This window comes from Trichosurus vulpecula, chromosome 2, assembly GCF_011100635.1.
Source record: "Trichosurus vulpecula isolate mTriVul1 chromosome 2, mTriVul1.pri, whole genome shotgun sequence".
NCBI lineage: Eukaryota > Metazoa > Chordata > Mammalia > Diprotodontia > Phalangeridae > Trichosurus > Trichosurus vulpecula.
This window is the reverse complement of record NC_050574.1, coordinates 126,836,446-126,858,936: the sequence shown is the minus strand read 5'-3', so window position 1 is coordinate 126,858,936 and position 22,491 is coordinate 126,836,446. Positions and strand designations below refer to the sequence as shown.

The 22,491-nt window shown below is 38.9% G+C and overlaps 1 protein-coding gene across 2 annotated transcripts in view; it reads left to right on the top strand.

Annotated features, from left to right (window-relative positions):
* CEP164 (centrosomal protein 164) overlaps positions 1–22,491 on the top strand; it is a 77,857-nt gene that overhangs the window by 22,544 nt on the left and 32,822 nt on the right. For both annotated transcript variants that reach the window (XM_036746934.1, XM_036746933.1), the window contains exons 8-10: positions 8,503–8,883; positions 9,631–9,705; positions 11,330–11,413. In XM_036746934.1, coding sequence (XP_036602829.1) covers positions 8,503–8,883; positions 9,631–9,705; positions 11,330–11,413 — 540 coding nt within the window. The remainder of the gene's footprint in view (positions 1–8,502; positions 8,884–9,630; positions 9,706–11,329; positions 11,414–22,491) is intronic.

Sequence of the window (22,491 nt, the reverse complement as noted above, 5' to 3'; positions counted from 1 at the left end):
ACTCCATCCAGAACTATCGCCTTGTTTTGATCCTGGTGGCTATTAACTGGCCCCCAGGCCATTCTCTCTTCTTTCTCAAGGAGTGCACCACCTGTACTCCAACCCTTGTCCTCATACTAGGGGCCTTTAATGCACCTGCTAATGACCCCCTCAAATACCCTCACCTTCTGGTTTCATTTCCTGAACTCCCATGACCTGTACCTTTATTCTACATCAGCTATACATGTGAATGACTTTGATCTCATCATAACTCATAACTGTTTGACTTCCATGATCCAGACCCCTGAGATTCCTCTCTCAGAGTGTAACCTTTTTAAATTTGGGGGTAGGGGGAAATCAATTGATATCTCTTGTTTTTTACACCGCCTTAATTTCTAAATTTATTCCTCCCCCACCTCTCTGTAGAGGGCCATTTCTTTTAACAAAGAATAAAAATTGAAAAAAAAACCCCACAGTTCTCTAAAATTAACACATTAATCCAATCTGACAGTATCCCTCCAAAAGGACCTTGTATTTAACTACTTTATATATTTTGTATTTATTATGCTTTTTGTATATGTTGCTGTTTTCTTGGTTTGTTTGTTTTTTGGAGAGCTAGTATGGCATAGAGTGTTGGACTTGGAGTCAGGAGGACTTAGACATTGTGTGATCCTGGGCAACTCATTTAACTCTTCTCATTCTCAGATTTCTGCCCCTGGGGATCATATCTGTAGTACTTACCTCACAAGGTTGTTGTGGGGATCAGTGAGAGAATGTGTGTAAAGGTTTTTTTTTGCCAACTTTAAAGTGCTACATACATTTATTTATTTTCCTGTATCTGTATTGTTTCCTCTCATTTCATCAAGAGTGGAGATTATTTCATGTTTGTCTTTGCTTTCCCATTGCTATTAGCACAGTGCGTGGCACATAGCAGGTGGCCCTTAGCAAATGTTTGTTGCATTGGATTGAATCTCTTAACTCCTCTTTGGTCTGGCACTATTTCCTGGATGTCTCTGAGCTAGAGCTCTGGGACAGAAATGGTACCCAGACAGATTTCCTTTCCATGAATATGGGTGCCTGATCATTGCTGTTATTTGGCCCAATGAGGACTCTGGTGTGTGCTGGCCAGGGTTCCTTTTGGGTTTCTTGTTGATTGATAATTACTTCATCCGTGAGCTAGGCGGTCTCTTTAAACAGATCCTTGATTGCTTCCGAGCTTTCACTTTGATTGAAGATTTTTTAGAATCATTGTATCTTAGAGCTGGAGGAAACCTCTGAAGTCATCTCATCTGACCCCTTCTGGAATTCAGTTTGGTTCCTCAAGCTTTTATAAAGTGCCTACTGTTCTAGGCACTGGAGATACAGAAGACAAAAGCAATCTAGCTCTTTAAGGACAATACATTCCAGTGGGCTATAGGATGGGAGGGAAGGAGGAAATAATATGTGTACAGATAAACTCAAAACATACATTTGAAGTAGCTACTTAAATAAAAAGTAATTTCAGGGTAGGTGAGTGTTAATTCTCAGATGAATCCACAAATGCCTTGTGTAGGAGAAGGCCCTTGAGCCAAACCTTGAAGGTAACAAGGAATTCCAGGAGACAGAAGTGAGTAGAAAGTGCCCTAGACTTGGGGGACACACAGGTGGGAGATGGAAATTTGGTTATGAATAGTGAGGAGTTCAGGGTGTCTGTAACTTAGAATGTGTGAGGGGGCATGCAGATCAGCCTGGGAAGACAGGCAGGAGCAAGCTTGTGAAGGGTTTTAAGTGTCAAACAGAGAAGTTTGTATTTTACTCCAGAGGTAATAGCTTCTCATGATCATGCCTGCATTTTAGGAGTATTACTCTGGCAACCTGTATGTGGGGGAGGGTGCAAGCAAAGAGACCATGTAGTAGATTGTTACTGTAATCCAGGGGACAGGTAATGATGGCCTGAAATAGTTTGGTAACTGAGTGAGTGAGTGAGTGAAAGGAAGGGCGGGATGATTGGGATAAGGTGGAGGTAGAAGTGACAGAATACAGCAGCTGATTAGATATGGGGAATCAGGGAGAGTAGAACATGAATCCTTTCTTCATAGGGGTGCCTCCCATAAAAGATTCCCCAAACCTCATTACAAATGGGCAGCAAATGTGACATGTGGTAAGTGTCTGATGAGTTTGCTCTGAAGCTAGGGGGTGTTGGGGAGTTGGGGGTGGGGTTTAGGCACATTGACAGAGACCTGCTTAGCTTCTCCCTTTTTGCCTTTCTTCTCCCAGCCTATGCTCACTGTTGAATTACTACATCCTTCCCAAAGGGAGAGAGGTTGGGTTTTAGCACAGGGAGAAGCTTGTGTTCAGGGGTTAAAAAGGATCCACATGGGAGGGGAAGGCAGCTACCCTAGGGCCCTTGTCAGCTGGTGGTGTTGGTAGATCAAGGATTGGGGAAGCAAGATATGGACAGGTTGTCTAGTTTGGACCTTTGGAAACCAGTGATCCTTTCGGTTGCTTTGCACTTCCCACTCTTTCCTATATCTGAGTAGAAAACTTCCAAAGGAGTCTTCGGCTGCAAGTTGGTTGGTCCTTCCTTTGACTGTTGGTGATCATTTTACTTGTCATTCCATGAGATGGCAGTAGGAAGGCAGCAACATTCATCTCTCTGTCTGTCTCTCTCCTCTCTTTCTTTCCCTGATTCTCTCTTGCATGCTCTCTCTCATTCTGTCTCTCTGTCTCTTTCTTTCTCTCTGTCTCTGTCTCTTTCTCTGTTTGCCTCTCTCTCTTCATCTCTGTCTCCTCTTTCTCTCTCTGTCTCTCTCTCTGTCTGTCTCTCTTCTCTCTCTCTTTCTGTGATTCTTTCTCTCTTGTGTGCTCTCTCTCATTCTCTGTCTCTTCCTGTGTTTCTGTCTCTCCCTCTGTCTGCCTCTCTCTCTCTGTGTCTGTCTGTCTCTCTCTCTGTCTCTCTCTCTGTCTCTCTGTTGTCTCTCTTTCTGTCTCTCCCTCTTCCCCTCCCTGGCTGCCCTGCCCGCTTCTCTCCTGCTTACAGCTTTCAACCCATCTCTAGTCTTATTACGGAATCAAAAAGAAAAAAATTCATGAAATAGTTGTTGGGACTGAGTGTGAGGAAAGAGGGAGGCTGCAGGGTAAGGAGAGCAGATGGCATGTTGGGTCAGTGAAAATCCCATCAGGAGATCAAAGTTGAGGAAGGCAGGACTTTAGACTAACAGGTGATGATGTCAGTGTGTTTCGTAGGTGCTAACAACACTGGGGAGAAGTATAAAGAATTGAGACTAACTGGGCAGGGAAGGAAGCATGGAAAATAAATTGGACTGACTACAGGCCCAGTGGGAAGAAAAAAGAAGGCTGCTAACTCCCAGGGTAGGATCCATGCACAAACACTATTTTCTAGGATTTCCCTCCCCTGCTTCCTTTCCTTTTGTTCTCTGTTGATTCTAGGAACTCCCTACCTTTGTGCTCTGGGCAGGAGGAAAGGGACTTGCGGGCAGTAAAGCTGTCATCTCTCTTGGGGGGGAGCGGGTTAGATATTCTTGGAGTGTGTCTTAGAGGTACTGCCTCCCTCTGCATGCAGATGGCGAGGCTTTTTCTGCAACCATAGCACAAACTTGCTTAGAAATGCTCCAGAGCCTGGGGCTGTGACAAAGGAGGAAGGAACAGGCTCAGGCACTGGTAACTGGAGAACAAAACTGTGCTGAACAGAGCAACAAAGCATTTCGCACACTATCTCCGAAGCATAGGAGGTCAGGCAGCTTGTGTTCAGAAGCGTCTTGTCTTGGATAGGAGTCCCACGTTCTTGGTTTTAGTGAGATGAGGATGGGGAAGGAAATGAAAGCAGAAATTTGTGAAAGCATGTAGGTTTCTTAAAAGCAGTCTGCTCTCCTTTATCTGCATGTAAAATTATCTATGTGGTGTTTCTCTGCAAAAAATATTTAGTTCTGTTTTAGTGTTCCCCTGACACGCAGGAGGCCTCACTGCTCCCCTGTTTCTGTTGTCAGTATGTTTGGTGGTGGATTCCAGCTTATATTAATTTTAGTCTCAGTGTAACATAATAGTAATAACTTACTGTCGTATTATGCTTTAAGGCTTACAAAGTGCTTGCCTCATAAGAACCCTGTGAGGAAGGTTTAGAGATTAAATGACTTGTTCGGGGCTATGTAAGTAATGGAAGAACTGAGAAGTGAACCCTGATTTTCCGTCTTTAAAGACCAAGGTTATACTTCATGAGGAAAACATTTAGAAAGTCAGGTTTTCTGAATTTCTGAATTATTTGCTGAATAACTACTGCTCTATGAGGATTCAGAATTACAGATTGCCTAGAATGAGTTTAATCCAGTCATCTAGTGTAGAGAAATTCCGTGATTTACAAATCCCTGATATAATGGAAAGGGCTTAGTTTTGAGACATCTTCTATCTGATGTCTTCTGACTTTTAATCAGCTCTCAAGAAACATTTTGCTCCTTAAAACAGCATAACACAGGGGCAGCTAGGTGGTGCAGTGAGTAGAGCACTGGTCCTGGAGTGTGGAGGACCTGAGTTCAAATGCAGCTTCAGACACTTGACATACTTACTAGCTGTGTGACCTTGGGCAAGACACTTAACCCCAATTGCCCTGCCTTCCCCCCTGCAAAACAACAACAACAACAGAAAAATAGCCTAACACTCCTTTGGGTAATGAACCCAAACCCAGGGTAATGATGCCCTGGCATGAGTCCTTGGGTCAGCCATCATTATCCTGGGTTTAGTTTGCCTTCTGTAAGAAGTTTATTACCCTGCAGAGCAGAACCTTTCTCAGACCTTTGAGAAATTCTTCTTGCATGGAGAAATTAGAAGAGCTGGATATCATCTGGACCGAAGTTCCCATTTCCTTCCCCCTTGATAGTGGCAGATTTTGCTTCTGGGTAGAGGTTGTAGCTCAGTCTAGGAACTTTCCTGGCTGTGGTCTATCATAGTAGGAAGCATGCATATATAACACACACATATATACATATAACGTGTACATATACACATATATACGTATATACACATACATGCATGCACACACATGCTCCTCTATCTATTTCACCCTTTATTTCTCTTCTGGATCAGGAGGAGCATGGTGGCAGCTAGTGTATGGCTCATGATACCTGAGTCTCATCTCCCTTACAATCCTTTGGGTATTATAAGAGTGTCACCATACACACTCTTTATTCTGTGTTGGCTTATTAATAAGATGCAGGAGCTACAAGCAGTACCTTTGGGGTTAGTGAACAGTTATTATCCTTAGATGGAAAACCTTGCATAAGTTCTAAGTTCCTTTTTTGTGTTTGTTGTTTAATTTGCTCTCCAGTGATTTTTTGCTTCTTGTTTGATTGAACATTCAGGTCAGAGAACTACAAAGTCTTAAAACCTCTCATCAGAGTTGTTCAAATCAGTGGCACAAGCATGTTAGTGTGAATGTTTTATGGGATGAAAACTACCCCTCCCTCTGCTGTCAGTGTGAGCCCAGGAGAGCTTGAACTGGCCTCATTTCCGAGTATGGTCTTTACTTTCATGCTGTGATTGGACCTGAGGCAGGTTTGATTGACTAGAGGCAGACAAGTGTAAGGTTTATGTATTGGAAATAGCGCTTGAATCGGGCTTCATCTCCGGCATCCAAGGTCAGCATCCTGCATGGGATGGCGTCCAGGGAACTAGGGAGTGCATCCTCAGCTGCCATAGAAGGAGGGGGTCTCTGCTGCCTTTTAAAATCACAGATTCCTAACTCAGACTTTTTTGACTAATAAGGAAAAGCACTGAAAAGAAAACACAGTCCTAGGTCTTTGTGTTTTTCCTCTAGAATTAAAACACACCCCAAACTTCTCAGTAAATAACTAACCTTGAATGCAGCAATAAAAACCTTGAGTTGCTTTTTCTAGACCTGTTGTCTACTTAATGAAACCCCAAGCCTCATAAATTCTAGCTGATGCTACCACTCAGTCTTGGCCCCTCTTGCACCTCTATGATTTCTTTAGGTGCAGCCCAAGAGGCCCTTACTCAGACCTAATTACTAAAGATAGGCTGGGTTAAAAAAATAGTTTATTGATGCCTTTTGTTTTCATATCACAGTCATTTCCTATGCTACTCCCCAAGCCACATTGAATTCTCTCTTGTATCAGAGAAAAACCTTTCATCAAAACAGACTCACACAGTGACTGTGTTTGATAGGGTATGCAGCATTACACATTCCTAACACTTCTCTTTCAGGAGAGAAGGGAGAGGTATGTTTCATTATCTGTTCTGGAGACCAAAATGGAACATAGTGTTGTGGATTGAGGGCTATCTTTGGGGTCAGAAAGACTGGTCTAAGTTCTGCCTCGGAGGCATACCAGCTGTGTGATCCTGGGCTAGCCACTTCTCAGTGCCCCCAGGCAGCTTTCTAAAATTATGAGGTACTAATGACTCTGCTGATCTCTATCTTGGAGGGATTTCCATATTGTAGCCCATGACATGAGAGTTGGAAAGAAGCTCAGTGGCTGATTGAGCCATCCAACTCATGCACCAAAGTAATCTGGCCTATAAAATACAAAAGATATTCCAAACAGAACCCACCACCTCTGGAGGCAGTAGAGGAAGAAATAAAAGGGAAAAAAAAGGCTATATAAAACTTAGGTTAAAAAAATTCTCAGCATTAGCTCCACGCTCTTTTTGTCTCCTTCTTGCCCTCCTCGTTTAGCTTTCATTCAGGCTTTTACTTTGGTTTTCGATGACTCCCTCCATCCCTCCACCCATTCCCATCCCCACTCCCCCACTCCCCCACGCTAGCAGCTGAGGTTGGCACCAGAGTAACACAATGGGCCATTATTTGTTAAATGTCCTAGTTTTTCATAAAGAGTATTCTAGACATTCTAGTCCACTAGAGGGCGAAGAGTCACACATTGAGGTCAAAACCCACTGCCTTTTCTTAGCACTTTCCCCAGTGCTATCCAAAACCCCCTTGATTTGGGTGGTTTGCTATCTACTGAAGTCTTCCTCTGAGGTTTCAATGTAGTATGGAGGTAACCTTGGTTTCTCAGAGGCCATGCCAGTGGAACCCAAGTTCTGATAGGTCAGGCTCCTGATAAGGCTGGAAAGGTACCAGCGAGGGAAAATGAGCACCAGCCTAGTTTGAACTTGGGAGGCTCATCACCAGAAGGTTGGCCACTTGGCAAGGAGATTTTTTTTTGTGTGTGCATATGTGCCATAGCAACTCATGAAGAGGGCCTATGGTCTTTGTAGGTGAAGGTAATATATATATATATATATATGTATATATATATATATATATACACACTAAGGAAATCCTGGCTCTCTCAACATATCTTTTAATTTCACGTGATTCTCAGGCATTGTGCTTTTTTTTTTTTTTAAATACTGGCTTTTGAGTCTGTTTGTCACCTTCTCTCTCAGACTGGGATCAGGAAGGGTGTCAGTGCTCCCAGAGGAATCTTGACTCTTTATGGTAGAAGTGATAGGTGGTGAGTATTACCTGAGATGAGTGAACCCACTTTGATGGTCATCATTCTAGGTGACCTACACTTGTGTGGGAGGCAGTATAGTCCAGGACTAGAACACCGGGTGGTACTGCTGTCCTCCCAAGTACTGAGGCTGAAAACCTTCAGTCATTTTTGGACTCCTTTTTCTCCTTATTTCTCCCTCCATGCAAGCAAGTGCTGAGTTGTGGTAGTTTTGTCTGTAGTGTCTCACCTCTGTCCCGTCTCCACCATTCTCTCCTATTATTGCTGTAGTTCATACTCCTTTCCTCACAGAGTGCGAGATCTCTCTAGTTTGTTTTACACAGCTGTCAGATTAATCTTCCTATAACAAGCTCTGATCGTGTCACTCCCCGATCAAAAACTTTCATTGGTTTCCTACTGTCTGCTGAATACAGCCTAAAGCCCTTTGCTAGCCTTCCAAGCCCTTTAGAATCTGGTCTCAGCCTACCTTTCCAGCCTTACTTCCTGTTCTTTGCATTTACATGTCGTACTGCCTAGCCAAACTCGACTACTCCCCATTCCCTAGACAAGACCTTTGCTTAGGCTGTACAGGGAATGTACTTCCCCTGTAGCTTCCTTTTGAAATTCTACTCAACCCTCAAGGCATAGCTTAAATGTTCTCTCTGTTATAAAGCCTATCCTGATCTCCTAAGCTGAAAGTAATCTCTCTCACCCTTAAGATTCCATAGCTCTTTGTTTCTGCTTTTTATATAACAATTATATGTGACAATTCTATATGACATATCAAGACATATATACATATATATGCATATACATATATCTGTATTGATAGTCATTTGTATACTTGTACCATCTCTCTTATTAGACTGTAGGTTCCTTGGGGGCAAGGACTATATCTTATTCTGTGTATCTCCCATGGTATTTGGTATGTAGTAAATGTTCAGTATGTGCTTGTTGAGTGAATGAAGGAATCTAGCTCACCATTGATAGAATTCATTAGACTTTTGTTAAGTATCTTAACCTCTCTTTGCACTTCCCTCAGCAGGTTTTGTTCTTAAACATTTATCCACTTGCTACCTAGGAGTCTCCAAGAAGCCAACCAGAGGATAAGAAGGAAACATCACTGGGTTCAGATATCCCCTGTCCCCGGACTTTGGACAAGCCCTTTGGCCGAGATGTAGATAGCAGCCTGGGCAGCGCAGATGGCGAAGGCCGACGAGGGACGCTGGCAAGTGCTTGGCTCCCAGACAAAGAAGACGGTGAAAAGGGTGACCCTGGGGCTTCCAGGCCACAAATGACTCGAGTGGTAAACTCAGGGACTGTTGAAAGTACAGCCAACAAGCAGTCGTTGGAGAACCCAGTGGTGGTTGGAGAGGTGGGCTGTGAGAAAAAAGAGGCCACGAATGAACTAGAGAAGGAGCTGACAGAGCCGAAAACAGAGAGCAGATTGGATGTCAGTGAAGTAAGTCACCTTCTCATGTGGACAGCTGTGCCTGTACTTCCTTGCTGCTTTTGTGAGCATGCTACAAAATCTCAGTCCCACATCTTTATTACCAAGGCAGGAAGCTCCATTTGCAAACCTTCAGTAGACTGTCAGGAACAGCTACAGAGCCAACACCCTTAATTGTGACAAATATTCCCAGAGCCCGGTAGGGCAGTAAAATCCTGAACCAGGCTTGAAGCTTGCTGGCACTGGAAATTCAGAGCAGAAGTTGGTTTTTCCTCTAGCACCTCCAGGGAGCTTAATGCTCTGTTTGTCTCGCACTCTCTATTTTCCTTCCTTCCTATTGTCTTTTACAGTTGTGCTTTGGACTCTACCCTAAGTCTCTGTCCTTGCCCACCACACCTGGCTATGTCATCTTTCCATAGTCTCAGAGACCTCTTTCTCCTAATTATGTCCTTGGTGATGTGAATTGAACTAATAGTAGACAGATTCGTACTGGATCTGCCCAGCCAAAGTGTGGAGAATGTGGCAGTTGCTATGTAGAGAAAGCATATAACTATCTAGATCATTCAGGCTAGGACAGATAGATTTCTTTTTCTTTTGGGCAGAAATAATCTACATGGACCAAAATAGATGTACTTTCAGTGTGAACTGAATTGAATTTTATGGATAATTACAGAACCTTTTTCTGGATTGTGTTGGTATGCTATAAATCTTTTGTAGTACATTCATTTATATGATTTTTTTTTGTGGATCTTCTCCCAGGAGTCCGAGATCAGTGACCATGTGAAAGAGTTGCAGTTCTCCGACCATTCTGATACCAAATCATTTCTTGGCCTGGTACGTCAGAATTAAATCTAGACTCACATGGACTTCAATCTAGTTACTTCTGGTATATCACATCAACCTGGAAGCTCAAAGATAGGGGTCACTCTCATTTTTATAGTCTTGGAGCTGGGGTAGGGATCAATCATAGAACTTTAGTGTTTTCTATAAAGGTAAAAGTTTTGTGTCAGAATGTTGTCACCACTGTATTTTCTTTTTAAAATGTTTTATTGATATCTTTTGTTTTTATGTTTCCTTAATTTCTGATTAAATCCTGCTCCCACCTCACGAGCTATCCCTTAACACCATTGAAAAGAAGGGGAAAAACAATTCAGTAAACCTAATCAAGGTATCAGTTAAGTCAAGTCTTATATTTAATGTTACATCCATGGTGCCCTCCCTTGGCAAAGAAGGGGTAGAGGAGGAGAGGAGTCACTCTTATATTTTTGCCATCCTAGACTTTCTTCCTTGCTGCCTCTTGGTTTTTTGACTGGTATCCTCACCTAAGGGGAGAAGCCAGTGAAGTTTTATTTTTTTTTGTGGGGCAGCAATTCAAGGAACAGTCCAGTATCTGTAAGTAGATGAAAGCTAAAAAATATAGGATTAATAGGGAAGGACAAAAAAAGAGCTGTGAGTTTAGGAAGAAAAACAGGAATGAAGAGCTTGTAGGCCTCCTGTGCCTAACTGCCCTACAGTCTACAAAGACCAGGGAAAACTAGGGGAGGATCCAAGCCAAAACAGAACTATAACCAGAGAGGAAGACTCCAGAAAGCTAGAAGTGGGGTGTAGAGGGCCAAAATGTCATTGATAAGTATGTTCTGAGAAGAGTCACCATATCAGCAAGGCCTGTGGAAGATTAAACCTGACCTTTTAAAAAAGGAATTGTCCATGTGAAGGAGGATGCCCGCCCTCAAGCATCTTTGGGTTGTGGATAGAAAGAGCTATCTGTGGGCATCAGGACCAGAGTATTGCTATTTATCAGTGATAATGGCTGAGCTGTTGTAATTAGCGTGTGTTCAGGTAGTAGGGCTCCAGCTATCAAAGAGGAACACACAGACTGGGAGAGCAGTGGGGTGTGTGCCTGTGGGCTGATGCCCTATACAGCAAATTTGTGTGTAGGTCCAATGTGTAAATGTAGGCAGTTGCTTTTCACTAACTAATAGCACCCAATTCCTTTTGTTAAGATTAGGGATTCTTCTGTCAGGGCGGCTAGGTGACACAGTAGATAGAGTGCCAGGTCTGGAGTAAGGAAGACCTGAGTTCAAATGTGGTCTCAGACATTTATTAGCTTTATGACCCTGGACAAGTCACTTAACCCTGTTTGCCTTAGTTCTTCATCTGTAAAATGAACTGGAGAAGGAAATGGCAAACCACTCCAGTGTCTCTGCCAGGAAAACCCCAAATGAGGTCATGAAGAGTCAGGTGCGACTGAAATGACTGAATGACAACCACAGTAATTCTTCTGTGAGCCTGCTCATGCCTCAGGAAGAAAGGGATACAGCGGTAATTGGGTGGGGCTCTGGCTTCCTCTGACCATGATGGAGAACCGTGAGGATTAGGGTGTGTAGTAGATTGAGAATTCCCTTTGGTCCCTTTGGGCTAGGAATTCATACCTCTGCCTTATGTTCTCTGCCCTTAGGACTTGGGTTTTCGAAGTCGGATCTCTGAACAGCTGCTGGATATAGATGGATTGTCCCCAGTGCTGGATGGACCTGTCTGGGAGGTAAGTTGAACTGGATGTTGCCTTTCACGACAGGAAAAATCTGAAGTTGCGTACATGTTCCACACCGTTGGAACCCCCACTTCTGGAAAGGAATGGGGGTAGGGAGGAAAGGAGTGTTTGCTCCTGTGTCTTCTTTGGGGGCCAAGCTTATTGTTCTTCTTATTTATATTGTTGTAGTCATTGTATGTATTATTTTTCTGGGTCTGCGTGTTTTTTGCATTGTTTTGTATGCATCTTTCCATATTTCTTCATATTCATTGTACTTGTTTCTTACAGAACAGAAATAGTCTATTACATTCGTGTACCACAGTTTGTTTAGCCATTCCCCTCTTGATGGACATCCACTTATTTCTATCTCTTTGCTACCATAAAAACTACTGCAGTAGAATCTCTGGGGTCATTTTAGTCACTTTATTTGCATAGTTCCAAATTGCTTTCCAGATTGTACCAGTTCACAGCTCCACCAACAATGCGTTAGTGTGTGCTCGTCTTTCCATAATCCCTCCAACTTTGACTATTCCTGTTTTTGTCATCTTTGCCAGTTTTGGGGGTATGAGGGTTGTTTTGATCAGCACCTTCCTAGTGCTCTTTACGAGTTGCTTTTTAGTGATTTGTAGGATTCTTTAATCATATCGTTATTAATAGACTTTTGTCAGAGATATTTGATAAAAAGATGTTCCTCGGTCAACTGGTTCCCTTCTTATCCTGTTTCCTGTAATAGCTCTTCAGTTTCATGTAGTCAAAATTAACTATTTTATCTTTTGTAATTGTCTCTGTCCCTTGTTTAAGAATTCACTCTCTGTTCATAGCTCTGAAAGGTGTATGATCTGCTTTCCTTCTAGTTTTTTATGGTATGATCTTTAATATTCAGATCATGTTTCTATTTTGAATTTATTGTGGAATATGGTATTAAGATGCTGATCTAAGCCCAGTTTCTTCTAGACTAATTTCTGGTTTTCCCAACAGTTCTTATAAGATAGGAAATCCTTTACTAGGTAATTTGTCTTTTGGGTTTATTGAATATTGGTTTGTTGAGTTCAATTATTTCTGATTTTTTCTTGTCTGGCTCGTCTGTTGATCTACTTTTCTGTTTTTTTTTTTAACAAGTACCAAATGATTTTGATGATTGCTGCTTTATAATATAGTTTGAGATCTACAAGTGATAAAATTCCTTTATTCTTACTTTTCCCCCATTATTTCCCTTAAGAGTCTATGAATTTTTTGTTCCTACAAGTGAATTTAAAAAAAATTATTTTGTTTGCCTCTGTAAAGTATCCTTTTGGTAGTTAGGTATAGTATGAAATCTATAAATTAACTTTGGTAGTATTGGTATTGTCATTTTATTATATTGCCACAGTCTAATCTCAAGTACTGAATATTCTTCCAGCTGTTTGGGTGGTTGTCCTTTATTTCTATAAGGAGCATCTTGTAATTGAAACTATGCAAGTATTGAGAGTGATTTAGTAGATTGACTCCCAAATATTTTATGCATTTTGTAGTTACTTTGAATGGCACTTCTTTTTCTATTCTTCTTTCTTGCATTTCGTTATTGATGCATCGAACTGCTGTTGATTTTTGTGGGTATATTTTTTAGCTGAAACTGTTAATTGTCTCATTTAGTTTCTTTGCTGATTCTTGAGTATTTTCCAAACAAATGATCATATTATCAGCAGATAGGAATGGTTTTTTTTCTCCTATTTACCTACCTTTATGCCTTCTAATTTCTTTCTCTTCTCTTTGCCATTGCTGGTATTTTTAGAACTATATCAAATAACATCTGGGAAAGGGAGTTTTCTTGCTTTATTCCTGTATTTATTGGTAAAACTTTTAGTTTTTTTTCCTATTATATGTAACATTTGCTTTTGGTTTTAGATAGGTACTTTTTGTCATATTGAAGAAAGATTTCCTCTATGCCCATGTTGTTTTGTGGGGTTTTTTTCTTTAGCATAAATGAGTGCTGTGCTATGTAAAAAGGCTTTTTCTGCATCTATTCAGATATCATATAGTTTTAGATATCTTTGTTTTTAATATGATTCATTTTTGAGTTAATTGTTTTCCTAGTGTTGAACTATCCTTTCATCCCTGGTAAAAATATAACTTGATCATAATAGATGATTTTTAGTATAAGTTGATGTAGGCTTTTTGCCAGAATTTTATTTAAAATGTTTGAATCAATATTCAGTGGTCTATAGTTCTCTTTATTTACTTTATCCTTCCCTGGTTTAAGTTTTATTTCTATATTTGTGTCATAAGAGGAGTTTGGTAGGGTGATTTCTTTCTTAGTTTTTGAGAATAATTTGGATAGTAAGGATACTAACTATTTTTTAAAAATTTTATAAGATTCTTATAGAGGCAAGTAGGTGGCTTAGTCGATAGAGTGTTGGGCCTGTAGTGAGGAAGACCTGAGTTCAAATGTGGTCTCAAACACTAGCTGTGTGATCTTGGGCAAATCAGTTAACCTCCATCTCCCTCAGTTTGTTCAATTGTAAAATGGGGATGATAACAGCACCTCCTTCCTAGGGTTGTTGTGAGGATGAAGCGAGATAATGTTTGTAAAGTGCTCAGGGCAAAGCCTTGTTCATAGTAGGGGCTGTGTAAATGATAGTTATGTTGATGATGATGGAGAAAATCTATCTCCACTAGTTTTTTTCTTTTGTAGTTTCTTTACAGTTAGTTCTGTTTCCTTTTCTGAAGTTGAGTCATTTACCATTTGTCATTCGTTAGTTTGGATATTGTACCCAATATCCATAATATAGTTTTATGTTTTTCTGCTTTCTTTTTAATTAGGTTGGCTGAAGATTTTTCAGTATTTTAGTCAGTTTAGAGAACCATCTTTTATTTATCAGTTCTATAATCTTTTTAGTTTCTTATTTATCTGTTTCTCCTCTAATCTTCAAGATTTTCTCTTTTGTGCTTATTTTGAGTTTATTTGTTGGCTTTCTAACTTTTTAAAGTAAAAACTTCATTAATCTGTTTTTATTTTGTTAATGTATGTTTTTAGAGTTTTTTTTTCTTTTTGGCAGGGCAATTGGGGTGAAGTGACTTGCCCAAGGTCACACAGCTAGTACATGCATCAAGTGTCTGAGGCTAGATTTGAACTCAGGTCCTCCACACTCCAGGGCCGGTGCTCTACTCACTGCGCCACCTAGCTGCCCCTGTTTTTAGAGATTTAATTTCTTCTCTGAGAATTGCTTTATCTGTATCCTAGAAATTTTGGTGTATTGTCTCTCATTATCATTGTCTTTTATGTAGGTATTCATTTTTTTTTCTATTATTTGTTCTTTAGCTCACTATTTAAAACTTCATTATTAACTTTCCATTTAGTTCTGTCTTTTGTTTGTGTTGCCTGAATTGATTACATTTTAAAAAAATTACGTTATGGTCTATAAAGGGACAGCATGGTATAGTGTACAGAGAGCTTTCCTGGAAGTCAGGAAAACTTGGGTTCAAGTCTTGCCTTTGATATATACTGGTTCTTTAACCCAGAGAAAGTTACTTAACCTTTCAGTGCTCTAGGCAGTTATGAGACTGTTTGTTGCAGAGAAGGTGGCAACCTGAATTTAAAGAGGGCGTTTCTTTACCTGAGTTTCCTATACCAATGAAATCACAGGTCCAGTCTCTGTTCTTAGCCTTATAGCCTTTAGTGGATGTGTTTAGTGTTTCATTATTTTGTATTTATTTAAAATTTGTCTATACTAGTCTAGTACATGGTCTGTTTTTGTAAAAGTGCCATGTGGGGATAAGAAATACATATATTTGCGAGGCATATATTCAGAAGATGTTATAAATTTCTTTACCTCTAAATTCTACAACAGTTCAATTTGTATTTTCTCTTTTGTTTATCTTTCTGTTAGATTTGTCCAACTCTGAAAGAACATTAAAGTCTTCTACTGTTATTGTGTTACTATCTCTTATCTTCTTGAAGTTCAATTAATTTTTCCTTTATTTAGTTATGCCATTTGGCTATAGAAGTTTAATATTAATATTGGTTTGTTGTCTGCTTTATTTAAGGGTAATTTAATTTCTTTATCTTTATGTTGTGGATTTTTATTTTTGTTTTGTCTGATATGGTGGCAGCTCCTGCTTTTTTGGATTCATCTGATGCTTCATGGCACATTTTCTTCTAGCCATTCATTTTAAATCTGTGTCTTTGCTTTTTTGTTCTTATATATGTTCTTATAAGCAATAGATTGTGGGATTTTGTTTTTTTATTAATTCTTATCTCTCAGTTTATTGGATTATTGAATTCATTCACCTATAAAATTATGAACATTAGTTTTATGTTTTCCTCCTTTTTGTGTTTCATTAGTACTTTTTTTCAGGCTTTTTTGTTTGTGTGTTTGTTTCCTTGCCTCTTTTAAGTTAGTACTTTGTCCCTCCTATTAGTTTTGTTTAAACTACTTTTGCTTTAACTCTGCCCACAGGCTGTCTTTACCCTTTAATATCTCCCTATTTCTCCTTTTGTTCTACCTTTTCCCTAGTTTGGGGGTTTTACTTTTCTTTCTTTTAATTTGATTATCTAATTTTTTCCCCTTTCCCCTTCTTAGTTCCCTCTTCTCTATTAAATGTGATTAGTTTGCAATCTCTCCTCCTCCCCAGCATCTTTTGTTTGTTAGGTTTTTTTTTTCTGTGTCCAAGAAGGATGTTTTTTTACTTTGTTGTCATTATTAATTCTTCCTCCTTCTTGGCTGTCCTGAGTTTTATTCTCCAGTTAGTGGTCTATATAAGTTGGTGGCACAGCACTCAAATCATAGTTTGCCAAACCTCCCTGCCTCCAGTCCATATCATTATTCCTTCTTTAATCTCTTTGTATTTCTCGTGGAGTTCAAGCTTCTGAAGTATTAAGTTTGGGTTCCTTTTTCCAACCAATTTCTATGTTATTGCCTTTGTAGATAAATGCCCCATCATTCCTTTTTTCTTTCGTGCCTTATTCTTTTTTTTTAATTTAATTTTTAATTTATGGAATAAAACAAGCATTTCCATAACATAGTATAATAAAAAAAGATGACTGCACATGAAACTGCAAATTTGTTATGTACAATTTGCTGTTCCTTTTAAATAGATAATGAAATTATCATGTAAATTTCTTTTTTTTCTTCTCCCCCTCTCTAGAGATGGCTACTATTAGACACAAATATGTATATATATGTAAAATCATTCTATACATATTTCTACTTATCAGTTCTTTCTCTACATGCAGATAGTGTCTTCCTTCATATGTCCTTTGTCATTAATTTGAGTATTTATAATAGTCAAAATGACTTATTTGCTCAGAGTTGTTCTTAAAGCAATATTGGTGTTACTGTATATGACACTCTCTTGGCTCAGCTCATTTTGCCCTTCATCATTTAGTGCAAGTCTATCCTTGTTTTTCTAAGATCTTAGAACCCATCATTTCTCATAGCACAGTAGTATTCCATCGCAATCATAGACCACAACTTGTTCAGCCATTCCCCAAATGATGGGCATCCCTGCAATTTCTAGTTCTTTGCCACTAGAAAGAGCAGCTACAAATATTTTAGAACATATAGGTTCATTTCCTTTCTCCATAATTATCTTTGGAAATAGACCTAGCAGTAGTATATCTGGGTCAAAGGATGTAGGCAGTTTAATAACTCTTTGGGCATAATTCCAGATTGCTCTCCAGAATGGTTGGATCTGTTCACAAATCTACCAATAATGAATTAGTGTCCCAATTTTTCCACCTCCCCTCAAACATTTGTCACTTTGCCCTTCAATCCTTTTAGCCAATCTTATGGGACAAACAACAGGGTGTAAAATGATATTTCAAGGTTGTTTTAATTTGCGTTTCTCTAATCAATAGTGATTTGGAGCATTTTTTCATATAACTATTAAATTATTTTTATTTCTTCGCTGGAAAACTGCCTGTTCATATCCTTTGATCATTTGTCAACTGGGAAATGACTCATAATCTTAGAGATTTTACAAAGTTCTTTATATATTTGAGACATGTATCTGAGAAACTACAAATTTTTTTCCTCAATTTTCTGCTTTCCTTTTGATCTTGACTACATTTGTTTTATTTTACAAAGCCTTTTTAATTTAATGTAATCAGAATTACCCATTTTATATTTCACTCCATTCTCTGTTTCTTGTTTGTTCATAAATTGTTTGCCTATCCATAAGTCTGATAAGTAATATGTTCCATGTTCATCAAATTTTCTTGTAATATCTCTCTTTATATCTAGGCCATGTGTCCATTTTTAGCTTATCTTGGTGAATGGTGTAAGATATTGGTCTATGCCTAATTCCTACCATACTGCTTTCTAGTGTACTTAGATTTATCAATTCTTGAAGGAAGTGATGAGGACAGAAGCAGAACCTCGTGGTGGAAATCATTCTTTGTCCACCTCTGTCCCCTGCCCTGTTCATGTTCATTCTCCTTCTCATTTCTCATGTGATCTCACTCCTGTGTCCATGGCTTCCCACCCTCCCAAGTGCCATTGCCAAAGGAGTCTAATATTCCTTCTCTTGGGCAGGATTGTCTGTGGAGGCACAAGTCTCTCAGAGGAAGCAGTTTTTCTCTGAAACAACTCTCCTCATATCCAGCCCACTGTGAGGTCTCCATATCCCATCACAGACATACATCTGAGTGTAATATGTGAGGGCTCTTCAGTGGGACTTCCTCCTTCAATTGGGTTGAGACCTCCCTTTTTCATTTCCTCACTTTCACATCTTCTTTTTTGCCATCTCTCCCATTCTTGTGCAGTGATACTATAGGAGTTATCTTCCTTTTATTGTTCGTCATGGATTTTGATTATACATTCCCCTCTGTCTTCTTCCTCCACTCTTCCCATTTATAAATCCTTCCATTCCCCCTTTTTTTCCTCACAAAAATAAAGTGCTTTACCTAGTAGGATGTAGTCTATGGTGCTTCAGTTCTATTCCTCTGCCTTCACATGTTTCTTTAAATTCTGTTTTGATCTTTCCCTGTGTACATAAAAAAATTTCTTAATGATCCTTCTGTTTTTTTAACCCTCATATGTCAGTCTTTCTCTTTTTTAAAAAAGTATCTCTAGAGATGGAGTAATTCGTTTTATTACTTGTTGTTTTCTTTGGTTGTTATACTTATTTTCCCTTCTTGTATTTCTGTTGTTTGGTATGTTTGTAAGTTGAATATTCTGCTTATCTTTTTTTTAATCTTTTCTTAACTGTCTTAAGTGTTGCGTTTTAAAAAATTAAATGTCCATCTTCTTTTTGTACTTTTCAGAATATATATTATTTTATTTCCTTTTGTGATTTCTAATGGGTGCAAAATAGTTCTATATTAGTTGAATTTCATTTCTGTAATGTTCACATGTTCTGTTATATCTGTTATATTCTGTTTTGAAGTTCTTTCTCGTAACCATTTGCAGAATTTGTTGTATGTGCTTACAATTGTTATATTTATTTTTTTAATTAGATTTTTTATTTTTAGTTTACGACACTTAGTTCTACATGTTCTTGAGTTTCAAATTTTCTTCCCTTCCCTCCCCTCCCCTGTCCCCCCCAAAACAGCATGCAGTCTGATATAGATTCTACATAAACCTTCGCATTAAACTTATTTACACAATAGTCAAGTTGCAAAGAAGAATTATGACCCATGGAATGAGTCATGAGATAGAAGAAACAAAACTAAAAAAAGAAGAGAAAAAAAAAGGAGAGCAAGCAGTTTGCCTCAATCTGCGTTCAGACTCCATAGTTCTTTCTCTGGATGTAGCCAGCTCTCTCCATCATGAGTCCTTTGGAGCTGTCTTTGAGCTTTCTATTGCTGAGGAGAGGCAAGTCTATCAAAGTTAGTCATCACAGAATCAATATGTCTGTGGTTGTGTACAATGTTCTCCTGGTTCTGCTCCTCTCACTCAGCATCATATCATGTATGAAGTCTGTATCTTCCCCATTTCTTATAGCACAATAGCATTCCATTACATTCATGTACCACAACTTGTTCAGCCATTCCCCAATTGATAGGACCGCGTCCCCTTGATTTCTAATTCTTCAATTGTTATATTTAACTACTATGTGTTTTGGAGTTGTAGGTTTTCTTTAGAGGTGAGCTATGGATTCTTTCAATTGGTCCTTTGTTCTCTTTGTTTAGAAGTTCTGGGCAGCTTTCTTGTATGTTTTCCTGTGTTATGTTGCAAAGGTTTTTGACTTGTTAATGTTCTTCTGGGGGAATCTGTGATCCTAAAGTTGTCTTTGTATAGTCTGTCTTTGAGGTCAATGGCTTTTGCTTTAATCAAGAGCTTTTATCCTTTTAACATTATTGCCTTTTGCTTCTTTTCTTCCAGGTTGATCCTCATTTCAACATCTTTGTGTTCCAAGATCTTTTTAGTTTTTTTTTGGAGAAACCTGCCATTGTGGATTCAAGTCTACTAATTATGTCAGCAAAGTCTAGAAGTTCTGACATTTGTTCCCTTTTGACCACTTCTCATATGGTTTTCATTTCTCTTTTGAGCTAGTCTGAAATATTTTGTCATTCTGTGATCTCATAGGATTCCACATGGTTCTGTGTTTCATCAGGATTCAGTTTAATTTCCTATGTCTTATAATATTTGCTAAGAGAGCTTCATAATCTCTTTGAGGATTTAATACTCATCCTTTCTTCTAACTTTAGCAGCCTCAATGCTTATCTGAACTTTAGAGTTTTTTCCAATAAATTTTTATTTCATTGAATATTTTCCAATGAAAATTTTTTAGCATCACTTTTTAAAAATTTGAGTTCCAAATTCTTTCCCCCCTATCCCTCCCTCTTTCTTGAGAAGGCAAGCAATTTTATATCAGTTATACACATGAAGTCATGTAAAGCATATATCCATATTAGCCATGTTGCAAAAGAAAACAGACAACAAAGGAAAAAAATGAAGCTAAAAAAGTATATTTCAGTCTTCATTCAGAGTTCATCGGTTCTTTCTCTGGAGGTGGGTAGCATTTTCCATCATGGGTCCTTTGGAATTGTCTTGGATCATTGTCTTGATCAGAGTAGTTAAGTCTTTCATAGTTGATCATCCTTATAATATTGCTGTTACTGTGCTTTTTTAACATGTGCACTGTTCTTTTACTTCTTCTCATTTCACTTTGCAAGAGTTCATGTAAGTTTTCCCAGGTTTTTCTGAAACTATCCTTCTCGTCATTTCGTACAGCACAATAGTATTCCATCACAATCATATATCAGAACATGTTCAGCCATTCCCCAGTAATGGACCCTTGATTTCCAACTCTTTGCCATCCTGAAAAGAGCTGCTATAAACATTTTTGTGCAGATAAGTCCTTTTCCTTTTTCTTTGATCTCTTTGGGGTATAGACCTAGTGGTGGTATTGCTGGTCAGAGGGGTTGGTGTAATTTTATAGTCCTTTTGGCATAGTTCCAAATTGTTCTTCAGAATGGTTGGGGGCAGCTGGATGGCGCAGCGAGTAGAGCACCGACCCTGGAGTCAGGAGGACCTGAGTTCAAATCCGGCCTCAGACACTTGACACATGTACTAGCTGTGTGACCTTGGGCAAGTCACTTAACCCCAATTGCCTTGCTTTCCCCTCTCCAAAAAAAAAACCCCAACAAACCCAAGAATGGTTGGAGTAGTTCACAACTTCATCAACAATGTCTTAATGTCCCAGTTTTTCCATGTCCCCTCTACAATTTGTCATTTTCCTTTCCTTTCATGTTAGCCAATCTGATAGGTATGAGGTTGTCTCTCAGAGTTGTTTTAATTTGCATTTTTCTTATCAATAGTGACTTAGAGCATTTTTTTGATGTAACTATTGAAAGCTTTGATTGCTTCTTCTGAAAATTGCCTGTTCGTATCCTATCCTTTGACCATTTATCAACTGGGGAGCGGCTCTTATTTTTATAAATTTGGCTCAGTTCTCTATATATTTGAGAAATGAGGCCTTTATCAGAGAAACTTGCTGTGAAATCCCCTCTGCCAGTTTCCAGTTTTCCTTCTAATTTTATTTGCATTAGTTTTCTTTGTGTAAAAGCTTTTTAATTTCACGAAATCAAAATTATCCATTTTACTTCCTGTGATCCTCTCTATCTCTTGTTTGGTCATAGTTTGGTTTAGTCTCGTTTGGTTATCCATAGATCTAACAAATTTTTCCATGCTCCCCTAATTTAGTTATAATATTACCCTTTATAGCTAAATTTTTTATCCATTTTGACCTCATCTTAGTACACAGTGTGAGATGTTGTTCTATGCCTAGTTTTTGCCAAATTCGCTTTCTAGTTTTCCCAGCAATTTTTGTCAAATAGTAAGTTCTTATCCCAGAAGCTTGGCTCTTTGGGTTTATCAAATACTAGGTTGCCACAGTCATCTGCAACTGTGTGTTGTGTCCCTAATCTATTCCACTAACCCACCACTGTATTTCTTAGACAGTACCAGAGTATTTTCAGTATTGCTGCTTTGTAATATGGTTTGAAATCTGGTATTACTGGCTGTTTTCCTTTACATTTTTTTCATTGATTCCCATGATATTCTTGACCTTTTGTTTTTCTAGGTGAATTTTGTCGTTTTTTTCTAGCTCTATAAAATAATTATTTGGTACTTTGATTAGTATGGCACTGAATAAATAAATTAACTTATGTAGAATTGTCAATGTTTATATAGACTTAGCCTACCCACAAGCAATTAATATTTCTCCCATTGTTTAGATCTGTCTTTATTTGTGTGAAAAGTGTTTTGTAATTGCATTCATAGAGTTCCTTGGTTTTTCTTGGAAGTTAGACTCGCATGTGTTTTATATTGTCTACAGTTATTTTTTTCCCTTTTTTTTTGGAGGGGGGAAGGCAGGGCAATTGGGGTTAAGTGACTTTCCCAGGGTCGCACAGCTAGTAAGTGTGTCAGATGTCTGAGGCCGGATTTGACTCAGGTCCTCCTGACTCCAGGGCTGGTGCTCTACTCACTGCGCCATCTAGCTGCCCCATGTCTACATTAATTTTAAACAGAATCAATCTTTTCTCATTTGCTCTAGATTTTTAATTGACTTTTTCTCCTCTTGAAATCTGGTGTTTCAGCTTTTTTTCTTTATATTTGCATCACTGACTTTTTGACTTCTCCCTCTTTGGCAGTGGGCATACCTCT